A 24178-nucleotide genomic window follows, 5' to 3' on the forward strand; every position below is an offset into this window, starting at 1 on the left:
CTGAGCATAGTGATTCATTCAGTGTGTGCTTGCACTCTGAAGGTGCCAGGTCCCGTTCTTTGTCTCCTGCTTTGCGGTATCAGTTCCCATGTCTGAACTGAGCCCTGTCTATGTCTCCTGCCTTGCGGTATCAGTTCCCGTGTCTGAACTGAGTCCTGTCTATGTCTCCTGCCTTGCGGTATCAGTTCCCGTGTCTGAACTGAGTCCTGTCTATGTCTCCTGCCTTGCGGTATCAGTTCCCGTGTCTGAACTGAGTCCTGTCTATGTCTCCTGCCTTGCGGTATCAGTTCCCGTGTCTGAGCTGAGTCCTGTCTATGTCTCCTGTCTTGCGGTATCAGTTCCCATGTCTGAGCTGAGTCCTGTCTATGTCTCCTGCCTTGCGGTATCAGTTCCCGTGTCTGAACTGAGTCCTGTCTGTGTTCTCTTGTCTGCCTATCCTGGAGGCTGTATTTCCAGGCCTGTCTGAACACGCTCCTAGCCTGTTCCTTCCGCCTTCTAGGGGCCGATTACCTAGATCCGTTCCTGTATCTTGTCTGTCCTGTCTGAACACGCTCCTAGCCTGTTCCTCCCGCCTTCTAGGGGCTGATTACCTAGACCCGCTCCTGTATCTTGTCTGTCCTGTCTGAACACGCTCCTTGCCTGTTCATCCTGCCTCTCTGGGGGCCGTATTCCCAGACCCGCTCCTGTATTCCGCTGCAGTGTCGGTCTCCTCCGTACACTCAGTTCCAGTCTGAACTCTTTCCTATCCTTTACCTGTTTTGACTCTATGTCCGTTCCCTTCCTTTTTCTGCAGAGTCTGAACTCGTACCTAACTCCTGCTTGTTGTCTCTGTACTCCCGTTTGTGAGTTTGTGGTCCACTCGCTACTTCACTGCAAGTACCCTGTGGGTATCTGGCTCTGCCTTTCCCTTCCTGTCTGTTCCGTGTGAACAGAGCCCTGTCCCCCCTGCTCAGCCTTGCCTGCTCTGACTCCTTTGCTCACCGCTCCTGCGGTTCTAGCCTGCTCTGACTCCTTTGCTCACCGCTCCGGCGGTTCTAGCCTGCTCTGACTCCTTTGCTTACCGCTCCGGCGGTTCTAGCCTGCTCCGACTCCTTTGCTCGCTGCTCCGGCAGCCTTGCTCCGCTCTGACCCTTTTGCTCACTGCTCCGGCAGTCTCGCTCCGCTCTTATCCTTTTGCTCACTGCTCCGGCAGTCTTGCTCCACTCTTGCTCACCGCTCCAGGCGGTCTCGTCCTGCTTTACTCTTGCTCACTGCTCCGGCAGTCTCGCTCAGCTCTGACCCTTTGCTCACCGCTCCTGGCGGCCTTGTCCTGCTCTACTCTTGCTCAGCGCTCCAGGCGGCTTTGTCCTGCCCTGTTCTCGCTCACCTCTCTGGGCGGCCTCACTCTGCTGTGTTTGTCCGCCACATCTGTGGTTCTGTTCCTGAGTCCCAATGTGTACTGGGTCCTATCCCGCCAGTGTCCCTACCTGCTAGTGCCTCCCTGTCTGCACTCTAGCTGTGCTTGCCTGTACCCCTCTGCCTGTATTGTTCCTGAGTCCCAGTGTGTACTGGGTCCTATCCCGCCTGTGTTCCTACCTGCTAGTGCCTCCCTGTCTGCACTCTAGCTGTGCTTGCCTGTACCCCCCTGCCTGCATACCCGCCTGCCTGCATCCCAGTCGAGCCAGCCTATACCCACCAGTCTGTATGCCAGCCTACCAGTCTGTTCCTGTATTCCCCTGTGTGGGTCAACAGCCGTGTCCGGGGTCTGTCCTGGAGTAGCACCTGGTCCCTCTGCTCGGTTCCTCCTTGGTGCACTGGCGTCGTATGCCGTCGTGCGACCCTGGTCGGATCGGGTGAATACCTAGTTACGCCCCTCCAGGCATTCACTCTCCGGCACGGTCCAGTGGAATCACTACAATCACACGCACACGCCGCTCAGCCCGGGCGTGTGCATTACAGCGGGTAACACCTGTTCACATTAGCCACTGACCATTCTGGGCCCTACTGTGGATTGTGGGTTTACAGATAAGTATCTATAATAGTAATACTTTTGTTTGAGGCATTCAGGAGTTCACTAGAAGGTTAATTTGCTTTTATTATATTAAGCCCCCCCATACACATAGCGGTCAGCGGAACAGTGGTCCGGCCTACAGATATTTCACTTGACTCCCCCATACATAGGAAACCTCAAGAGAAGAAAAGGATCTGTCACTAAAATCCAGTAGGTCAGATCCTTCTACATAATCTGCTGGGGAAGAGTGGGGAGGCCACCGTACACATGAGACTGTTGTCAAATCCTTCCGATATCTGCGGTTTGGCCAACTTCAGTCTAATGTGAATGAAGCCTCCTATGGTGTTATGGCTACAATCTCCGTTCTTTAAAATTCATTTAAAGCGCACCTGTCAGCAGAATTGTGCTCAGTATACTACATACACTGTCAGGTGGGCGCCATTAGACTGATTAAAATGATACCTTGGTTGATGAAATCTGTCCTGTGGTTCTTGTGTAATCTTTACTTTCGGTTTGGAGATAATGATATGCTCGTGCTTCGGGGCGGCCTGTGGGGGGCGCTCTATCTGGTGCACTGCACTCTATCTGTATGCTCTTATGACAGCTCACTGATCCTTCACTGACCTGCCTCCTATTTTACCTAGCCCCGCACTACTAGATGCATTATGTAATCAGTGAGCTGTCATAAGAGCATACAGATGAATATGTAAGCAGAGCACCAGATAGAGCGCCCCCCGAAGCACGAGCATATCATTATTTCCAAACTGAAAGAAAAGATTACACAAGATCCACAGGACGGATTTCATCAACCAAGGTATCATATTAATCAGTGTAATGGCGCCCACCTGACAGTGTATGTAGTTTACTGAGCACAATCCTACTGACAGGTGCGCTTTAATGAACAAACTCAATGGATTTTTTTTTTTTTTGGGAGGAGGGGAGATCTGATCTTTTATACACATACTAATTATTGATTTTATTAACCAAATTCTTAGCATATCTTTGGCCTACACTGGCCATGTTTGTATCTCCTAGTTTTATACAAGTAGATGTAACATTTTTATTTTCAAACAGGAACCACTGGTGTTGACGACATTGCTGTCTCTGTTTGTCAAGCTGCACAATCTCCGGGAGGACATTGTGAATGATATCACGGCTGAGCACATCTCTATCTGGCCATCTAACATCCCAAAGTAAGATCCACAGGTTTATTCTGCCGATGTGCTCCGTTGTGTTCATACTGTGATCACACCCCTACATCCCTTACTGCATTTGTCCAACTTCGAAAACTTTCTGTAAGTGTGATCTCCAAGGCCAGGGTTCATGCATGCCTATAAGACCATGCACGGAGGGCATGCTGACCAGTGGGCCAAAGTGCTGGTGCAAATAAGCGATTTTCCACCTGGGCCTTAGGAACTTTCACTTGACAGATGAGAATAGTGTATGTAATGACAGGCAGCTACGGCACACGTCCGCAGTGTGAACCACAACATGGAGCTTAACATAAATGCATTGTCTGCAATGTTTCATCGCAATAAATATATAGAATTTAAGCATGCATGATGACGGGAGGCCGGGGAGCGGTGCGCTCCTCCAGGCATGACAATTATATACATATTCAGGGTTCAGGAGCTCAATTGAAGGTTAATTTGCCTTATTCTATTAAGCTCCCCATACACATTAGATGGCAGTCAGCAGAACAGTGGTCTGACCTACAGCTATTTATACAGTTCAGGTCATTGTTATTGGCACCCAGGAAGTTTAAGTACATAATGTGGAATATCTCCTGAAAAAAATGAAACAGTTTTTTGTATAGAGCACTCGTTAAATACAAAAGAGCAAATGATAAACAATAATTTAAAACCAAAAACAATGGGAGGGAAAATAGAAAAAACTAAAGCTTGCTGTGATACTGGTATTGGCACCCTTTACATTAATTTAGAATGGAAACACATTTTGACTCGCCTGTGGTAACTCATAAGAGAGTCACCTGTGATTGTCGGTGCCAATGTGACATGAATTAGCCAATGAATGATGATTTCAGTGTTTTAAAAAGCCACATGGTAGGCCCTGTTCCTTTGTCATAATGGTGAAGACAAAGGAGCTGTCTGAGGACATCATAACTGCTATTATTAGCAAGCGCAAGACTTTCAAAGGGTATAAGGCCATCTCCAAAGACCTTGGTATCCCAGTTTCAACAGTGCGCAATGTTATTAAGAAGTAGAGTTTTGAAGAAAATAAGTGTGTATACAGGAAATCGGGATCATCATTATTTTAATGAAACAATAGAATACATGATTTTATTAACCAGCAACATGAGTCGCACAATTAAAAACCTTTAAAAAAGCCCAAAATGGCTATACAATTCATCTCAGCAGCCAGTGTTAGGACCTGCTGTATTCCACCCAACCACAATTCACGAAATATATGCCAATAGGTAAATACTACGAACTGCTACAATATATGTAACTACTCCTACTGCCAAATTCATATAGCCAGTGCACAGAAAAATATAACGCATGAAATACAACTAATAATGCTCTTAGTGCACTCTGATGTGGATGAACCAACAGATAGCAAAGCCCAAACCATAAGTAGGGATATAGATGGACCTTACATGGCCTGTATGTAGCCTGTGATTGGAGGAGTAGATCCCCACGCGTTCCGCCACCTAAAGCGTGGCTTCTTCAGGGGAAAGAGAGGAACACAAGTGACCCATCTCATGATCTGATATAAATATCATCCACATAGTTAATTATGATATTCACCTGTGGTCTGGGATCGCCGCAAGCTGCAGTGGTGTCGAGAGGTGTGCAGAGTGCCCACGTGACTGGAAGCGCTATCGGAAGCGTTGCATATACAATCTGCTCACGCGCCAAAAGCCAAGCCTCAGTGTGGCATATTACGGTCTGCGTTTGTGCGCAGCCTTGCCATCCAGATGACGGCACGGCTACAGCGTTATGAGGCTCACTGCGCATGCACGCTACATGAAAACTGAGATCAATAGCTCCCATACACTTCACTGATACCTCATTCATCCTCATTGAGGGAATCGTGGATCTTGGCAAGAATGTTGCGGATGAATGAGGCATATATTGGCATATATTTCATGAGTTGTGGTTGGGGAGAATACAGCAGGTCTTAACACTGGCTGCTGAGATGAATTGTATAAATTTTGGGCTTTTTTAAATGTTTTTAATTGTGTGACTCATGTTGTTGGTTAATAATATCATGTATTATATTGTTTCATTAAAATAACGGTGATCCTGATTTCCTGTATACACACTTCTTTTCTTCAAAATCCTATTGTTTATTTTTAGTGTGTAATCAGTGATCCCGCTAACATATTGGTAGTGCCCTCAGTCTTTTCCAACCTGGAACAGTCTGGGGTCACAGTTTCAACAAGTACCATATTCCAAACACTAAACCAAGCAGAGCTTTGTGGGCAAAGGCCAAGGAAAACACCATTCCTGAAAAAAAGACTTAAAATGGAATAACTGATCTTTGCCAAAGAGTACCTTGACAAACCACAATCCTTCTTTGAAAATGTTCTGTGGACGGATTAAACAAAAATAGAGCTTTTGGGCAATGCAAAGCAGCAGTTTGTTTATAGACGGCGCAATGAAGCTTATAAGGAAAAGAACACCTTACCAACAGTTAAGCATGGTGTAGGATCCATAATGCTGTGGGGCTGCTTTGCTGCGTCTGGTACTGGAGGCCTTGACCGTATCACAGGAATCATGAAATTAGAGAATTATCAAGAGATTTTAGAGCGAAATGTCCTACGCAGTGTAAGAAAACTTGGTTTGAGTCGAAGATCATGGGTCCTCCAGCAAGACCATGACCCAAAGCACACATCCAAAAGTACACAGGAATAGTTGAAAAAGAAAAAATGGACTGTTTTAAAATGGCCAGCAATGAGGTCTGACCTCACTCGCATTGAAAATCTTTGGGGTGAGCTGAAATCTGCCATTGGGAAAAAGAACCCTGCAAACATTCAAGAGCTTGAACAAACTGCAAAAGGAAGAGTGGGAGAAAATTCCAGCTGAGAAGTGCAAGAAGCTTATAGATGGCTACAAGAAACGTGTGGAGGCTGTCGGCAATGCCAAAGGGTGTGCAACCAAGTATTAATCAGGGGTGCCTTTATTGCTGCACATGCTGATTATTCTGTTTTTTTTCCTTTGTTTTTCAACTTCCATGTTGCAATTGTAATGTTTTATTGTTATATTACTTTGGATCTGCACGCTCCCTGGCCTCTCGTCATCTTGCATGCTTGGGGAGGACCTAATAATTGACCGTTTAGACCAGAGGCATGCTAGCGCCGTTACGCTGATTTGTGCGCTCTCCGATTCTGCTAGATGAGGCGGCCTTGCCTCTGCACCTTCGGAGGAGCGCAGGGGCACTGGCGCTGGAAGGATCCGGGTAGCTTCAGATCAGCACGTACAATTCGGACGGCCGTACACGTAGCGCTTATTTTCAGCAATGTGTTTTAGCATTCTGTAGTGAATGGCCGATCTCTGTACGTGTCTCAGCTGTGCGCTGCTCTGACCTTACATCTACGCCAGTAATGTTCTGTCCTTTCATCCTCTCAGCCTCCAGGCAGTAGATTTTGATGCAGTTGCCGTCACTGTGAAAGAGTTGGTAAATTACGCGTTGAAAATCAATGCCAATAACCACTCTTGGCTCATCATCCAGGCCGACATCTATTTTGGTGAGTGGAATTTTCAACAGCTGTTGTATGTCCAGTTATCTGCAGGTTTCTCAACAAAAAAGTGCAGTGTGCACATGAGATTTCAGAAATCTCATTGACTGTGCTGGTATGGTTAAACGCTGCAGGTTTTTTGTGCACAAAATATGCTGCGGAAAATTTGCAACCAAAACGACACGTGTGAACATACACTAATAATATTATAGCCATAAACTTGAGTTCCTGTATATTTGGGGCCTAATTTCATCATTTTGTGTTTTTTTTTTTTGTTTTTCTTTAAAGTCACTTTTTTATTCTTGTGATTTTTTTTTTTTTGCTGACATTTTTTGCTCTAAATACCTCAAAATGGCGCACTCGACTTATCAATTTTGCACAAAGGCTAAAATTGTGCAAATTGGGCCAAAATAACTGGTGTTTATAATATCACCTTACAGTCATATTTCATTAATCTGTAAAACATTTGCAAAAGCAAGAAAACTAACAAAAACAGCTTGAAAAAAAGGCACAAATCTTTCTATGACAAATGAACAAGTCACTAATTGAGATGTTCACGCTAAAAAAACTGGCGGATTTGCAGTGATGAATCAGCCCTTGCCGTTTTTATGTGAGTGCTCTGCTCACTGTTTTATGTCCTGTTTCTAACCTGAATAATTTCTTTGTCTGTTCGGACCTCCGTATCGGAGAAACCACTTAAATGCCTGAAGAGTTGCAGTATAAACCTCTGTGCTTGGCAGCCACCACAAGCAATAGCCTAAGCCTATGTTCACACTAGGCTTTTTTTTGCAGCAAAACCTGCTCTCTTGGCATTAAAGAAGCTGCGGGAAAAAAGCAGGTTTTTCTTGTGTTTTTTGCTCCCTCTTTGCATTTGTCTCTTGTGCATTCTGATAAAGTTTAGTGCAAAAAAAAATAAAATCTGATTCTATTTCATCAGATTTTGACACCAAAACGCTGCAAAACCTGATACCTGCGTTTTTTTGCAGCGTTTTTTCACCACCCGTTACTTTCAATGGGTGAAAAACGCTGAAAGAAGGGACATGCTCTATTGTGCAAAAAAAAAATATGCAAAGCAGAAAATACTGAGGACAAAAAACCAAGGTGTGCGCATGAGATTTCTGAAATCTCAGACTTAGCTGGTGCTGTAGAATGCAGCTGAAAATTTTGCATTAAAAAAAGCTGAAAAAAAACACCTAGTGTGAACATAGCCTAAGGGTATATTCACACTTAGTTTTTTCAGGGGTCCACAAACATCTGTTTTTCAACTGGAAGAAGCTTCAGGAATCGCTCCTCTTCTCTGGAGATTGGCAGATTGAGCAGCGATCATTTCACCGCCCCCCAGTTTGCAATTTTGAATTCTAGCGGTCCCGTGCCAACTAAATTCTCATCTGCTTCTCTCAATGCTAGCAGATGAGAATCAAGTGAAGGCTAGAGAAGTACCATCATTTTGTATGGTGGGATTAACCCTTTAATGTCACTTCTTCTTTTTTTTTTTTTTTAAATGAGGCAGTGATGCAGCTTCTTCGTCTTCAAAAAATGTATATTTAAAAAAAAAAAAAAAAACAAACTCGTTATGACTGAGGATTGGTAGTGAGCCATATCACATTGTAGAATTGTTTTCTTTTTTGTTACAGCAAGCAATCAGTATTCCGCAGCGCTGAACTATTATCTGCAGGCCGGGGCTGTATCCTCTGATTTCTTCACCAAGCAAGTCCCACCAGATGTGTATACAGACCAGGTGAGGACACGTACAGACCAAGTGCCTGCAAAATGGGCCTCCTCCGTCTGGGCAAATACATTGAGAAAATATGTATACAGCTGCATCTCACTAAATTAGAATCTCACCAAAAAGTTAATTTATTTCAGTTCTTCAATACAAAAAGTGAAACTCGTATATTATATAGAGTCATTACACACAGAGTGATCTATTTCACGTGTTCATTTCTGTTAATGCTGATGATTATGGCTTACAGCCAATGAAAACACAAAAGTCATTATCTCAGTAAATTAGAATACTTTATAACAACAGCTTGAATAATGTTTTTAAAATCCGAAATGTTGTCCTACTGAAATGTATGTTCAGTAAATGCCCTCAATACTTGGTCGCGGCTCCTTTTGCATCAGTTACTGCATCAATGCAGCGTGGCATGGAGGCGATCAGCCTGTGGCCCTGCTGAGGGGTTATGGAAGCCCAGGTTGCTTTGATAGCCGCCTTCAGCTCGTCTGCATTGTTGGGTCTGGTGTTTCTCATCTTCCTCTTGACAATACCCCATAGACTCTCTATGGGGTTAAGGTCAGGTGAGTTTGCTGCCAATCAAGCACAGTGATACTGTTGTGTGTAAACCGTGTATTGGTACTTTTGGCAGTGTGGACAGGGGCCAAGTCCTGGTGGAGAATAAAACTTCCATCTCCAAAAATCTTGTCAGCAGAGGGAAGCATGAAGTGCTGTAAAATTTCCTGGTAGACGTCTTTGGTCTTGATAAAACACAGTGGACCTACACCAGCAGAAGACATGGCTCCCCAAACCATCACTGATTGTGGAAACTTCACACTAGACCTCAAGCAGCTTGGATTGTGGCCTCTCCACTCTTCCTCCAGACTCTGGGACCTTGATTTCCAAATGAAAATGGGAACTCTGGGACCTTGTGGAGTGTGTCAATGACTGCCTTCTGGACATCTGTCAAGTCAGTAGTCTTCCTCATGATTGTGGAACCTACTGAAACCGACTAAGGAATCTTTTTAAACGCTTAGGAAGCCTTTGCAGGTGTTTTTTGTTTATTATTTTACCTTGCTGAGATAATGACGTTTGTGTTTTCATTGGCTGTAAGCCATAATTATTAACATTAACAGAAATAAACACTTGAAATAGATCACTCTGTTTGTAATGACTCTATATAATATATGAGTTTCACTTTTTGTATTGAAGAACTGAAATAAATTAACTTTTTGATGATATAATATAATATACAGGTGCATCTCACTAAATTAGAATATTATATTATAGTTTATATTTTTTTTTTTTCGATTCATTTCTTAACTTTTTGGTCCATAGGTGATAAAGAGGATGATAAAGTGCTGCTCCTTGCTGAACTGCCACACGCAGGTATGAATCTGCTGCAGACCAGACCCGAAGCTGCAGAGCAGCACAGCGGTGCCGTAGATCACTTGTCCTGTTATTTTCTGTAGGTTGCCATACTTTGCCAATTCCTCCGAGAAGTGGATTACAAGACGGCCTTCAAAGCCCTGCAGGAACAGAATAGGTAATGTAAGCTGTGCCATCACCAATGGTGCACCACGGTCTGCAGGGGGTGTCCTCTATTCCTTTTTCATTTTTCACCCCCACAACTATGGGCATAGAATACATTTGGTGACTGTACACATCCAGGAGCTCGAATTCCTGCATTTACCTGGAATTCCAATACAATTTCTAAAACGTTGTGCCATCAGAAAAAGACTTGGGCCCCGATTCATCATTTTCATTTTTTTTTTAAGTCCGTTTTCTTTTTTTTTTTTCCTCCCTTTTTTTTTTTGTCTGACGTTTATTGAGCCAAATTCATCAAAATGGAGCAAAGCAGTTGTTGAATTTTGCAGAAAGTCAAAGATTGGCTTTTTTTTCTATTAATTGATTATTTTTGCAACTTTTTGAGCAAAAAGTCGCATGTTTTTCAAAATGTCACAAAACTTGACTTTGTGAAGAAAAAAAAAAAGTGCATAAAACTATACTGGAGGAGGGGGAGACTGGAGTAGAGTTGCACCAAATTTTTTTTATATAAATTCGCAATTGATGAATCGAATGAAAATATCTGGAGTTACTAAACTGTGCCCAAAAAGCAGAGGGGGAGGTGAACGAGCAAATGTAGCCGACTACAAAAAAGGCACAAGTGGGATAATTATGTGCAAACAAAAAAGGCCCAAAACTAGACAAAAAACAGGCGCAAAGACCATGATTAATTGGGGCCCTATTGTTTAAATGAGATTTTTATGTCTGTGTATTTATTTGTTTTTATTATTTATATCACTATCCATATTGAAAAAAAAATAGTAATTTCCACGCTGAATACTAAACCAAATATTAGACTCCTTCCTGTTCTTCACATCTAAACAGATCAGTCTATTGCTGGTCATGTTGAAGTATTAACTGTACATACTCTAGTGTGGGCAAAGGTCATTTTGCAGGGAGAGGGAGAATGTGAGCTGTGTTATCTACCATATACTAGGGTATCAACTCTTTATGATCTTCTTGTCACGGACAGGATTACAATGCAAAGTAACCCCCCCAAAAAAATAACACACAAACCTGATTTAAGCAACGGGTCATTTTCTGATGAAACATTTCCTTTAAATTGACTTGGTCCCCAGGTATATGCCGGTCTACATAAAGTAGTGACCTCAATTCCAGAGCTGGGTCACAGGTGAAGCCAACCTTCTTTTTTTTTCTTTTTCTTTTTTTCGTTTTGTGTTTTCTGGTAATCTACAATTTGTACATTTTTTGTTGTTGTTGTTTGTTTTTTCATGTGTGGTTTTGTTTTTGTGCTTTTTTTTTTTTTTTAAATCCAAAATGCTCTGTAAAAAATGTTTTTTTTATCTGTCTTCATAGCAGTTCAGGTTTGGTTGATATACATAATACTAGTGATCAGCAAATCTGATCACCACATTACACTTCCCAATTCCGCCAGAGGTCTCTCCAGACCCCTGGGCATAACAAGCATAAGTAATAAAGACCAATGATAACACTCATCCCCATAGCCTTACCATATCCATCTGTGCAGTCCTGCTCCATCCGGTTATCTTCTCTGGGCCCTCTTCTCTGGGCCCTCTTCTCTGGGCCCTCTTCTCTGGGCCCTCTTCTCTGGGCCCTCTTCTCCATTTCCTGCACTGACTTATCTACGATGCACGTCATGATGTTGCAGCATAGTGAGCACAGGAGACGCTGCAGATGGCTCAGTGGTCATGTGTATTACTATACATTATCCTTGTTAAACCCCCTTCCTGGCACTTTTGGCTTTGAAACCGCTATTTTGCTGGTTTCAATTTTACGCAAATGTAGCACAGAAAATTTGAAGCCATTCTGGGGGCGCTTTACTTCGTACCCCTACACTCTGAACTCCGTATTTTGCGGCAGATCCTTTTTTTTTCTAATTTGCTAATATAATGACAATGCTGAGTTTGATTACTCCTCTTGGAAACAAATGAATAAATGAACAACCGTTCTCCTCGTCAAGTTGTACTGTCCAATCGACTGCACCACAGAATTCCCAGAATTATGATATGGGGATCCAGTTTCTTACTAAAATGTACATTATATTTTCATTTGCGGAGGATTTTGATGCCTTGTATTAAGGGAAAACTGGGCTCTATCTGCTATGGCTCTGGTTACACTGGTAAATGTTTGACCATACATGAACGTCTTAATATATGACGCTCCGCAGAATCCATTAAAAGCCTATAGAACGGATTCACTAACATAACGTTATATTTCTTCTATAACGTACGGAAAATAAGCAATGTTGTGTATTCTGCTTTTTTAGCCACGATGCGATGGATTCCTACTATGATCACATCTGGGATGTGACGATGCTGGAGTACCTGACACGTATCCTTCTTAGCTTGTCGAAGATGACTGTAAGGTATTTATGGCGGACGGCAGATCTCTGAAGCTTCTGCATCATCGTTCTTTACTTCTATATATGGGGGGAAAAAAAGTTTGGAAAATGAGTCTAGGTCCACACGTCACTATATGAGGAGTGAGGATTGGTAAATTTCGCAATTGTCCCTATGATGAGGTTCTGGGAGTACAAGTGGAGTAATCGTCTGGCCTAATGCTACAGCTACTGACAAACTAGCCAAGTAATCTACGTGACACTTCTGTTTATTCTTCTACCTACTAAAGAGGAAGAGCTTTACTTCTTTTACACTTTGCTGCCTCATTGTTAAGACTGGACAAGGAAAGACCAAAGGAGTTTTTAATACTAATACACAATAAAATATATACCTTTTTATTATCTCATATGTAAATGGCTATAAGGCCAAATATATAGAAGCCAACATAAGCAGACTGTATGTGACAATGCAAATGCAGATCATGTTCTAATGCAGCTACAATGGGTGTGCAAAGTGTAACACTTGGTAGTAAATACACCGATAACAACCTCTAATGAGTGTGGAATGTGGACCGTAAAAAGGCTCTGATCTCTGGAACTATATGGTGGAATTAAAAAAGGAAAAGCATACTCAGGGAAGCAGCGGAAATAAAATGAGAGCTAAAACTGCCCCCTTTTGACCACATGACACAAACTTTTTTTGAAAACTCAATAAAGACTAGTAGTCTATGCACACTTCACAGTGATTTTTTTTTTTTTTGTCTATTACTCTAATAGAGTGAAAATATTCTGAGATTTTTTGGGGGGATTTTTTGGGTGTACACAGCTTTTATGTAAACCATAACTTTTAGAGATTACTAACTCTGTGTAGTCTGAACCTGCAGTAACGTTATTCCTTCAATTTTCTATGTGTGTGTGTGTACGCTGCTCAAAAATAAAATAAAGGGAACACTTAAACAACAGAATATAACTCCAAGTAAATCAAACTTCTGTGAAATCAAACTGTCCACTTAGGAAGCAACACTGATTGACAATCAATTTCACATGCTGTTGTGCAAATGGAATAGACAATAGATGGAAATTATTGGCAATTATCAAGACGCCCTCAATAAAAGAGTGGTTCTGCAGGTGGGGACCACAGACCACATCTCAGTACCAATGCTTTCTGGCTGATGTTTTGGTCACTTTTGAATGTTGGTTGTGCTTTCACACTCGTGGTAGCATGAGACGGACTCTACAACCCACAGAAGTTGCTCAGGTAGTGCAGCTCATCCAGGATGGCACATCAATGCGAGTTGTGGCAAGAAGGTTTGCTGTGTCTGTCAGCGTAGTGTCCAGAGGCTGGAGGCGCTACCAGGAGACAGGCTAGTACACCAGGAGACGTGGAGGGGGCCGTAGGAGGTCAACAACCCAGCAGCAGGACCACTACCTCCACCTTTGTGGAAGGAGGAACAGGAGGAGCACTGCCAGAGCCCTGCAAAATGACCTCCAGCAGGCCACAAATGTGCATGTGTCTGCACAAACGGTTAGAAACCAACTCCTTGAGGGTGGTATGAGGGCCCGACGTCCACAGATGGGGGTTGTGCTCACTGCCCAACACCGTGCAGGACGCTTGGCATTTGCCACAGAACACCAGGATTGGCAAAGTCGCCACTGGCGCCCTGTGCTCTTCACAGATGAAAGCAGGTTCACACTGAGCACATGTGACAGATGTGACAGAGTCAGGAGACGCTGTGGAGAGCGATCTGCTGCCTGCAACATCCTTCAGCATGACCGGTTTGGCAGTGGGTCAGTAATGGTGTGGGGAGGCATTTCTTTGGAGGGCCGCACAGCCCTCCGTGTGCTCACCAGAGGTAGCCTGACTGCCATTAGGTACCGAGATGAGATCCTCCGACCCCTTGTGAGACCATATGCTGGTGCGATTGGCCCTGGGTTCCTCCTAATGCAGGACAATGCCAGACCTCATGTGGCTGGAGTGTGTCAGCAGTTCCTGCAAGATGAAGGCATTGAAGCTATGGACTGGCCCGTCCGTTCCCCAGACCTGAATCCGATTGAGCGCATCTGGGACATCATGTCTCGCTCCATCCACCAACGTTACGTTGCACCACAGACTGTCCAGGAGTTGGAGGATGCTTTAAGGCCCCGTCACACTTAGCGACGCTACAGCGATCCCGACAACGATACGACCTGTCAGGGATCGTTGCTGCGTCGCTATGTGGTCGCTGGTGAGATGTCAAACAGTCAGATCTTCCCAACGATGCGGCGACCTGTATAACGATGCACGCCTATGTGTTTCTGTGTCTTAAGTCGTCAACAAGGTGGTTGGTAAGGTGTCAAACACACCGATACATGCTACCCAGCGGGACCTCAACGATCAAAGAAATGTCCAGACCATTCCGACATGACCAGCGATCTCGCAGCAGGGGCCTGGTCGCTGCTAAGTGTCAAACGTAGCGAGATCGCTGCTGAGGTCGCTGTTGCGTCACAAAACTTGTGACTCAGCAGCGATCTCGCTAGCGATCTTTCTTAGTGTGACGGGGGCTTTAGTCCAGGTCTGGGAGGAGATCCCACAGGAGACCATCCCCAACCTCATCAGGAGCATGCCCAGGCGTTGTAGGGAGGTCATACAGGGACGTGGAGGCCACACACAATACTGAGCCTCATTTTGACTTGTTTTAAGGACATTACATCAAAGTTGGATCAGCCTGTAGTGTGTTTTTCCACTTTAATTTTGGGGGTGACTCCAAATCCAGGCCTCCATTGGTTAATAAATTTGATTTCCATTGATGATTTTTGTGTGATTTTGTTGTCAGCACATTCAACTTTGTACAGAACAAAGTATTCAATGAGGATATTTCATTCATTCGGATCTAGGATGTGTTATTTGAGTGTTCCCTTTATTTTTTTGAGCAGTGTGTATGTGTGTATTTTACAGTTAATTGCATGGTGACTGTGACATTGCCTCATTAAACTTTTTCTTTTTGTCCATCCCAAATAAATTAATCATAGACTTTTTGACTTTTTTTTTTTTTTTTTTGGACAGCATTCTAGTTTTACAATTAACAAAATAAAAATAAATAAATGATTTGGAAAGTGTCAGCAGTTTTCCCATGGGCAGCACGGTGGCTCAGTGGTTAGCACTGCACGGTGGCTCAGTGGTTAGCACTGCACGGTGGCTCAGTGGTTAGCACTTCACGGTGGCTTAGTGGTTAGCACTGCATGGTGGCTCAGTGGTTAGCACTGCACGGTGGCTCAGTGGTTAGCACTGCACGGTGGCTCAGTGGTTAGCACTGCACGGTGGCTCAGTGGTTAGCACTGCATGGTGGCTCAGTGGTTAGCACTGTTGCCTTGCAGCGCTGGGGTCCTGGCTTCAAATCTCACAAAGGATGACATCTGCTAGGAGTTTGTATGTTCTCCCTGTGTGCGTGGGTTTCCTCCCGGGTTCTCCGGTTTCCTCCCACACTCCAGACATACTGATAGGGAATCTAGATGATGATTCCTGATAGGGACAGTGATGATGGTGAATATTTCTTTACTTATATAGTACCAGATTTGTTTCCATTGGTAACGAGAACAACTTTTGCTATTTTCTGCATCTGGCCAGATGTAAACAGTGTAGTTGTGTTATGTGACCACTTTGCTTAGCAGATAACATGCAGCTGTGAGGTTTTAGCATTTCAATGTGTGAAATAGGAGCTCAGGACTATACAACCTCATGGAGGAGGAAGGGCCATTGTGTCTGTAATGGAAATGGAGGCCGGCAACAGTCCACACAACAAAAGATAACGCGGCCCAAACTAGTTTTGTCTGTCCGCTGGCTTGACTACACACGGCCCAGGTTTGTGTCTTCCAGAGTGATCCATACGTGGACATAAGAAGAGGTTGTCCAGGCATACGCTGCCACTCAGTCTATGATCGGCTGTGGAGAAATGGTGATGCATGCTGGCAGAGCACCTGCTCAAACCCCCATTAAAGCGATGCATACGTACAGTAGTATATTTAACTACACAATTAAAGTGGTTGTATACTTTTTGAGGACCATTTTATTTTTACTTCAAATGCAAGAATTTGCCTAAAAATAATTTTTGCCATTGGTGCAATTTTTTATTTTTATTTTTAAATAAAATCCATTTGCCTTTTTATAGTATCTGTGTTGCACTATTTCTGGTTGTACAATGCGTTAAAGGGGTTTTCCACTACTCTCAAGCCCTATGTTTTCCCCAACTAAAATAATACGACTTATTCGCCCCTCCGGTGTCTGCGTCGTTCCAGCAGCTTGGCACTGGCTGTTCCAGGGCATTATGTCTCACGATCCCTGTGGCCAGTCAGCGCTGGCTTCACTCTCCTCTCCTACAGATGTAATTGACATCTGGAGCAGGGGCATATATAGAACTTCTTCTATGGGGCCCCATGATTTCTAATTGTTCGACAAAAAAAAAAAAAAAAAATTCAGTAGAGCCACAAAGGAGCAGAACTCACATCTTTGCAGCCTTTACAAAATTTTCCTCCTACTGAAGCCCTAGACTCCTCTTTCATTGCACACAGTCAACAAGAGTACCCTCCACACGCCAGTATGATGACCCTACTGTACCCCACCTCAACTCTCCCGGCAAAGTATGGTGATTCCAATACAGTATGATCCCCCCATTTAGCCCTCCATACAGTACTGAATAATGGCATCCACCCTGTATAATTGCTTGCATACAGTAGGAAGGCGCTAACATAGCCCTTGACCTATTATAATGGCCCTCACATATCCCTCCAAATAGTATACTGCACTTTCCATAGTTCTCTCCACAGTATTATGGGCACAACAATTTACCCATTGATTTAAATAAAAAAATAAATACTCGCTTCTCCCCTTGTTCCCCCGCTGCTCCGGTCTCTGCATCGAAGATGCCGATACAGTTGAACTTGTGATGACGGGAGGAGAGGCCATCATTGGCGTTACACCACTGATCCGGAGGAAGTGAGAGGGTAGCCGCAACTTTCACTATCCCCTACTTCGGACAAATCGGGCATCCGGAGGAAGTGAATCAGCCTCTGGCCGCAGGGATCACGTTACAGGTGACGCGAGTCCCGGGAGAGCCAGTGCAGACACCGTGGACAGCGTCAGAGGTGGTAAGTTACTTTACTTTGGGGGGAAACAAGGATTGAGAAGGGGTTGTCAGTAGTAGAAAACTTTTTTAATTGAGAATTTACCTGTGAGCTTATTCAGATTGAATAATGGGAGAGTTTGTAACTCTTTGGTCCTTTTTTTCCTCTCCTGAGCTTCCGTGAGCCGATTTATGACCACAGACCACTTCAAAGTTGAGTATACAGTGAAACAAAGAGCCTGTAAAAGCCAAACGGTGCAAAACTGTTAATGAAACACTGTCAAAAATAAACACCGCTTAATGTAAGACTACTTAACATGTGTAGTGATTTCTAAGCCGGATGTCTTTTTTGCACGTTTTTAAAATGGTCTATATGATGGCATTTAGCTAGGAGAACTCTGAGCCCTATACATCAAGATCAGCGTTTTTTCACGCCAGTCTTGATGAGGAGATGTGCTGGAATCAGGCGCCTCTTCATAAATAGGGAATGTCAGACAAATGGCATGCACCTGTGTGTAAGCCTTCCCATAAATCCTACTCCAGTCCCTACTGAAGTAAGATTTGTGGTGTGATGATCCGCATTCGCCATACTCCTGTCTTGTCCACTTTGTCACAACTGGGCAAAAAAAACAGCGTGAGAACACTTAAAAGGCGCAATGTTTTAGCACATCGTCATGCCAAAACTTTGTGACTTAAGTCAGAGCACTGGAATGAAATCTTTAAAGACTGTGTCTCAATGGTTATTTGGGTAGAAAATATTGCTGCAAATATGCCACATGCTGCATAAGGTAAAGCTATGCCACATGGTCTCTGTGCACCACCTTCTTAATATTAATTTCACTGCTTCTTTGTATTTCTAAAACTAGTTTTGCCTTAACCATTTCTTCAGACCTTCATCATAAAAGGGGAGAGATTGATAAAAGACAAATAGCGGTGAGTTGATTTTGTTTACTCCAAACTACACTTTTTTTCATTTTAGACTGGACAACCCTTCTAAGTTACTAGAAGAATGTGGCCGGGCACTCCACCTACCCACCCGATAGAAACCAAGTAAATCCTTTATGAATACAAGGATGGTTTTTAACCTCTTATGACATGGGTATTGTGTTTTTACTTTAATAAAGTGGTTAATTAAGTTCTATTCTTGCCCTCAACTTGAAATAAAAATACAATTTATAAATTAAAGGGAATTTGTCAGTAGGATCAATCCTCCTAAGCCGTCTATATGGGCGTGTAGGTCATAGGAAGCTGAATAAAGGGACTCCTTTTATATCTGCAATCTGATTTACATAAAGAAAAAACAGTTTTCTCTGCAATAATACATGAGCTGTTAAAATCTATGGGCCTGACGTAGATCTCACGGAGAATCTGAGTCCAGAGATCATTTTATATACAAGGGAGCATTACCAGTGTGAGACATGTAATGACTGACAGTCTGATCTCACTGCAGAGCTGTGTGAGATTATACCTGACTAGTGTTGAGCGATACCTTCCGATATCGGGAAATATCGGATCGGACTGATACCCAAAAAATATCGGATATCACCGATTCCAATACCGGAAACCAATGCAAGTCAATGGGACACAAATATCGGAATAAAAATAAACCCTTTCTTTCCTTGTAGGTTAATTCTACATGAAGGAAAACAATTAAGAATAATGTAGAATGTATTACATGAAAAGCCGGCAATTCATCAGCGCATACACCGGTACCCGACAATTTACAACAGAAAGAATAGAGCATCACACATAGATTAGATAGATAGAAACATGTCAGTCACATATATAAGAAGTACAGTGACAGTGTTGATTACTGTACTTGTCATTCAGTGTTAAAATAAAGGATTTATTAAAAAAAAAAAATTGACGTGGGGTTCCCCTTAATTTTAGTCTCTAGCGGAGGTTAAGCAGACGGCTGGGGCTGATGTTTGAAGCCTGGGAAGGGGGTAATACCCACAGAGATTCCCAGGCTACTAATATCAGCCCCCAGCTGAATACCTACCCTTTACTAGCTATTAAAATGGGGGACCCCAAAAAAAATGACGTGGGGTCCCCCCTATTTTTATAGCTAGCAAAGGCGAGGCTGACTGCTGGGGGCTGATATTAATAGCCCAGGAAGGGTGCCATGAATATTGGCCCCCTCCCAGGCTAGAAACACCAGCCGTCAGCCGCCCCAGAAATGGCGCATCCATAGGATGCGCCAATTCTGGCACTTAGCCTCGCTCTTCCCACTGCCCTGTAGCGGTGGCAGTGGGGTAATAGGGCTGGGGTTGATGTCAGCTTATAATGCCAGCTGACATCAAGCCCAGGTTAGTAATGGAGAGGCGTCTATAAGACACCCCCATTACTAACCCCATAGTCAAAGTTAAAAAAAAAAAAACACAAACACCAAGAATAAAGTCCTTTAATTGAAATAAACACACATTCCTTTAATGTTCTAAATTAAACCATACTTACCATCACGCCCATTCCAGCTGAAGCCAATGTCTTCTGCAATAAAAGTAAAATTGTAAAGCAACCTCATCCTTACCTTTCCATGGTTCCCACGACGGCTCCAGCTCTGCTACATTCACATGACAGGCTGGGTCGCAGCTGGGTCGCAGCCGAAAGCTGCCATGCAGCTTGCCATGCCGCAGACACTGAGAAGCGCAGGCATGCTTGCGCTCTGCAGTGTCTGGCTGTGACGGCATCCAGATGAGCAGAGGTCATGTCCAATGAACTCAGCTCACTTCATGCACGTCACTGACAGCGTGGGAGAATTCTCCTGTGCATGCGGTGAGTGCAGGAGAATTCTCCCACACTGGGATGGCATTGAGATGACAGGCTGGATCACAGCTGAGCGCTGCCATCCAGCTTGTCATCCTTCAGAGACGCTGCAGAGCGCAAGCATGCCTGAGCTTCTCAGTGTCTGCGGGATGACAGGCTGGATGGCAGCTTTCGGCTGCGATCCAGCCTGTCATGTGAATGTAGCAGAGCTGGAGCCGTCGTGGGAACCATGGAAAGGTAAGGATGATGTTGCTTTATTATTTTACTTTTATTGCAGGAGATCGTTGGCTTCAGCTGGAATGGGCGTGATGGTAAGTATGGTTTAATTTAGAACATAAACACACAATTTTCTTAATTTCAATTAAAGGACTTTATTCTGGGTGTTGTGTTTTTTTAAATACTTTACTAGAAATTCATGGCGGTCATGTCTAATATTGGCGTGACCCCATGAATTTCGGGCTTAGGGCCAGCTGATAATGCCAAGCTGGCCCTAACCCCTTTATTACCCAGTGAGCCACTGCACCAGGGCCCTGGATGAGTTGGGTACAGCGCCAGAAGATGGCGCTTCTATGAACGCGCCATTTTCTGGGGTGGCTGCGGACTGCAATTTGCAGCGCGGGGGGGGCCAGAAAGCTTGGGCCTCCCTGCGCTGCGGATTCCAGCCCCCAGCTGCCTAGATGTACCTGACTGGACACAAAAATAGGGCGAAGCCCCACGGCAATTTTTTTAAAATTATTTCATGAAATTCATGAAATAACTAAAAAAAGGGGCTTCCCTGTATTTTTGTTTCCAGCCAGGTACAAATAGGCATCTGGGGGTTGGGGGCAGCCCGTTCCTGGATGCTGTACCTGGCTGGCATACAAAATTATGACGAAGCCCACGTCAAAATTTTTTGGAAAAATTAATTAAATAATAAAAAAATAATAATAATTTAGGGACTGCATCTTTATTAACCCCTCACGTGGAGGGGTTAATAAAGATGCAGTCCCTAAATGTGTTTTTTTTTTTTTTTTAAAAATGTATTGAATTTTTCACCAAAAATTTGGCGTGGCCTTCGCCATATTTTTGTGTCCAGCCAAGTACAGCAGGCAGGAACGGGCTGCCCCCAACCCCCAGATGCCTATTTTGTACCTGGCTGGAAACAAAAATACAGGGAAGCCCTTTTTTTTAGTTATTTCATGAATTTCATGAAATAATTTAAAAAAAAAAAAAAAAATATGTGGGGCTTCGCCCTATTTTTGTGTCCAGCCAGGTACAACTAGGCAGCTGGAATCCGCAGCATTGGGAGGCACAAGCTTTCTGCCCCCCCCCCGCTGCAAATTGCAGTCCGCAGCCACCCCAGAAAATGGCGCGTTCATAGAAGCGCCATCTTCTGGCGCTGTACCTAACTCATCCAGGGCCCTGGTGCGGTGGCTCACTGGGTAATAAAGGGGTTAGGGCCAGCTTGGCATTATCAGCTGGCCCTAAGCCCGAAATTCATCGGGTCACGCCAATATTAGACATGACCGCCATGAATTTCTAGTAAAGTATTTAAAAAAAACACAACACCCAGAATAAAGTCCTTTAATTGAAATTAAGAAAATTGTGTGTTTATGTTCTAAATTAAACCATACTTACCATCACGCCCATTCCAGCTGAAGCCAACGATCTCCTGCAATAAAAGTAAAATAATAAAGCAACATCATCCTTACCTTTCCATGGTTCCCAGCACGGCTCCAGCTCTGCTACATTGACAGGACAGGCTGGATCGCAGCCGAAAGCTGCCCTCCAGCTTGCCATGCCGCAGCCACTGAGAAGCGCAGGCATGCTTGCGCTCCTCAGTGTCTCGCTGTGACGGCATAAAGATGAGCCGAGGTCATGTCCAATGAACTCAGCTCACCTCTTGCACGTCACTGACAGCGTGGGAAAATTCTCCTGCGCTCAGCGCTTGAGCAGGAGAATTCTCCCACGCTGGGATGGCATTGAGATGACAGGCTGGATCACAGCTGAGCGCTGCCATCCTTCATAGACACTGCAGAGCGCAGGCATGCTTGCGCTCTGCCATGTCTCTGAAGGATGACAAGCTGGATGGCAGCACTCAGCTGTGACCCAGCCTGTCATCTCAATGCCATCCCAGCGTGGGAGAATTCTCCTGCACTCACCGCATGCGCAGGAGAATTTTCCCACGCTGTCAGTGACGTGCATGAAGTGAGCTGAGTTCATTGGACATGACCTCGGCTCATCTTTATGCCGTCACAGCGAGACACTGAGGAGCGCAAGCATGCCTGCTCTTCTCAGTGGCTGCGGCATGGCAAGTTTGGATGGCAGCTTTCGGCTGCGATCCAGCCTGTCATGTCAATGTAGCAGAGCTGGAGCTGTCGTGGGAACCATGGAAAGGTAAGGATGAGGTTGCTTTATTATTTTACTTTTATTGCAGGAGATCGTTGGCTTCAGCTGGAATGGGCGTGATGGTAAGTATGGTTTAATTTAGAACAATAAAGAATTGTGTCTTTATTTCAATTAAAGGACTTTATTCTGGGTGTTTGTGTTTTTTTTTAACTTTGACTATGGGGTTAGTAATGGGGGTGTCTTATAGACGCCTCTCCATTACTAACCTGGGCTTGATGTCAGTTGGTATTATAAGCGGACATCAACCCCAGCCCTATTACCCCCTGCCACCGCTACAGGGCAGTGGGAAGAGCGAGGCTAAGTGCCAGCATTGGCGCATCCTATGGATGCGCCATTTCTGGGGCGGCTGACTGCTGGTGTTTCTAGCCTGGGAGGGGGCCAATATTCATGGCACCCTTCCTGGGCTATTACTATCAGCCCCCAGCTGTCTGCCTAGCCTTTGCTAGCTATAAAAAATAGGGGGGATCCCACATCATTTTTTTGGGGGTCCCCCATTTTGATAGCTAGTAAAGGCTAGGTATTCAGCTGGGGGCTGATATTAGTAGCCTGGGAAGCTCCGTGGGTTTTACCCCCTTCCCAGGCTTCAAACATCTGCCCCAGCCGTCTGCTTAACCTCTGCTAGAGACTAAAATTAAGGGGAACCCCACGCCAATTTTTTTTAAGAAGTCCTTTATTTTAACACTGAATGACAAGTACAGTAATCACTGTCACTGTACTTCTTAGAAACATGTCAGTCACATATATATCTAATCTTTGTGTGATGCTCTATTCTTTCTATTCTAAATTGTCGGGTACAGATGCTGAATTGCCAGCTGGATTTTATAAAGACACAGTGCATGAAAAGTTATTTTTTTAAATAAATCCTTTAACAGTAATTAACAAGTACAGTAAGCGGAGCGCTGCCATCCAGCTTGTCATCCTTCAGAGACTCTGCAGAGCGCAGGCATTATGGGAACTTCAGATTCAGATATTTGATATTCTGAAAGTATCGGAACTCAGATACTGCGAATATCAGTCGATACCAGATATTTCAGTATCGGAATTCTCAACACTATACCGGACACATCTGCAGTAGTTTTGAGCAAACGTGCTCTAATAACACTTGAGCATGCTCAGATGGCATATTAGTTTCTTCTGATAATCCGTTTGACTCTCTATGGCTGCGTGTTTTGCTTCAGTAGACAGACTTAACACATGCAGGGATTGCGCAACAAACAAGGGATTCCTGCCCATGTATTGCGTCTGTCTACCACCGCAAAACATGCAGCCCTAGGGAGTCAAACATTAGCAGAGCATGCAGAAGATACTCTAATAACACGCTCTGAGCATGCTCATCACTAATCTGCAGGTTCCCCTCAGCTTCCATCTCACAGGCAGACAGTGTTGCAATACAGCAGAGCTGTAGCTGTTATGCTTAGTGCCCACGATGCAGAAATTTTCCTGAGCATTTTTGCATCTCCTTGGCAGAAAAACGCATGCGTATTTGACATGCATTTTTCCAATGCATTGTATAGGCAAATACGCATGCAGAAATGCACAAGAATTGGTCATGTCCGTATTTTTTCTGTGAGTAAAATCTGCGTAGAAAAAAATCCGGACCATGTGCACAGAACTTGCAGAATGTCATAGGAAGTCA

General features: G+C 44.1%; 1 protein-coding gene across 1 annotated transcript in view; it reads left to right on the plus strand.

Moving 5' to 3' along the window:
• INTS8 (integrator complex subunit 8) overlaps positions 1 to 24178 on the plus strand; it is a 93964-nt gene that overhangs the window by 68733 nt on the left and 1053 nt on the right. The window contains exons 20-26 of the mRNA XM_073679653.1: positions 3065 to 3183; positions 6583 to 6701; positions 8327 to 8430; positions 9745 to 9795; positions 9879 to 9952; positions 12221 to 12285; positions 18278 to 18321. Coding sequence (XP_073535754.1) covers positions 3065 to 3183; positions 6583 to 6701; positions 8327 to 8430; positions 9745 to 9795; positions 9879 to 9952; positions 12221 to 12285; positions 18278 to 18321 — 576 coding nt within the window. The remainder of the gene's footprint in view (positions 1 to 3064; positions 3184 to 6582; positions 6702 to 8326; positions 8431 to 9744; positions 9796 to 9878; positions 9953 to 12220; positions 12286 to 18277; positions 18322 to 24178) is intronic.

The sequence above is a fragment of the Phyllobates terribilis genome, unplaced genomic scaffold (genome assembly GCF_046119375.1).
Source record: "Phyllobates terribilis strain yellow unplaced genomic scaffold, ASM4611937v1 Scaffold_4__5_contigs__length_816908805, whole genome shotgun sequence".
NCBI classification, from domain to species: domain Eukaryota; kingdom Metazoa; phylum Chordata; class Amphibia; order Anura; family Dendrobatidae; genus Phyllobates; species Phyllobates terribilis.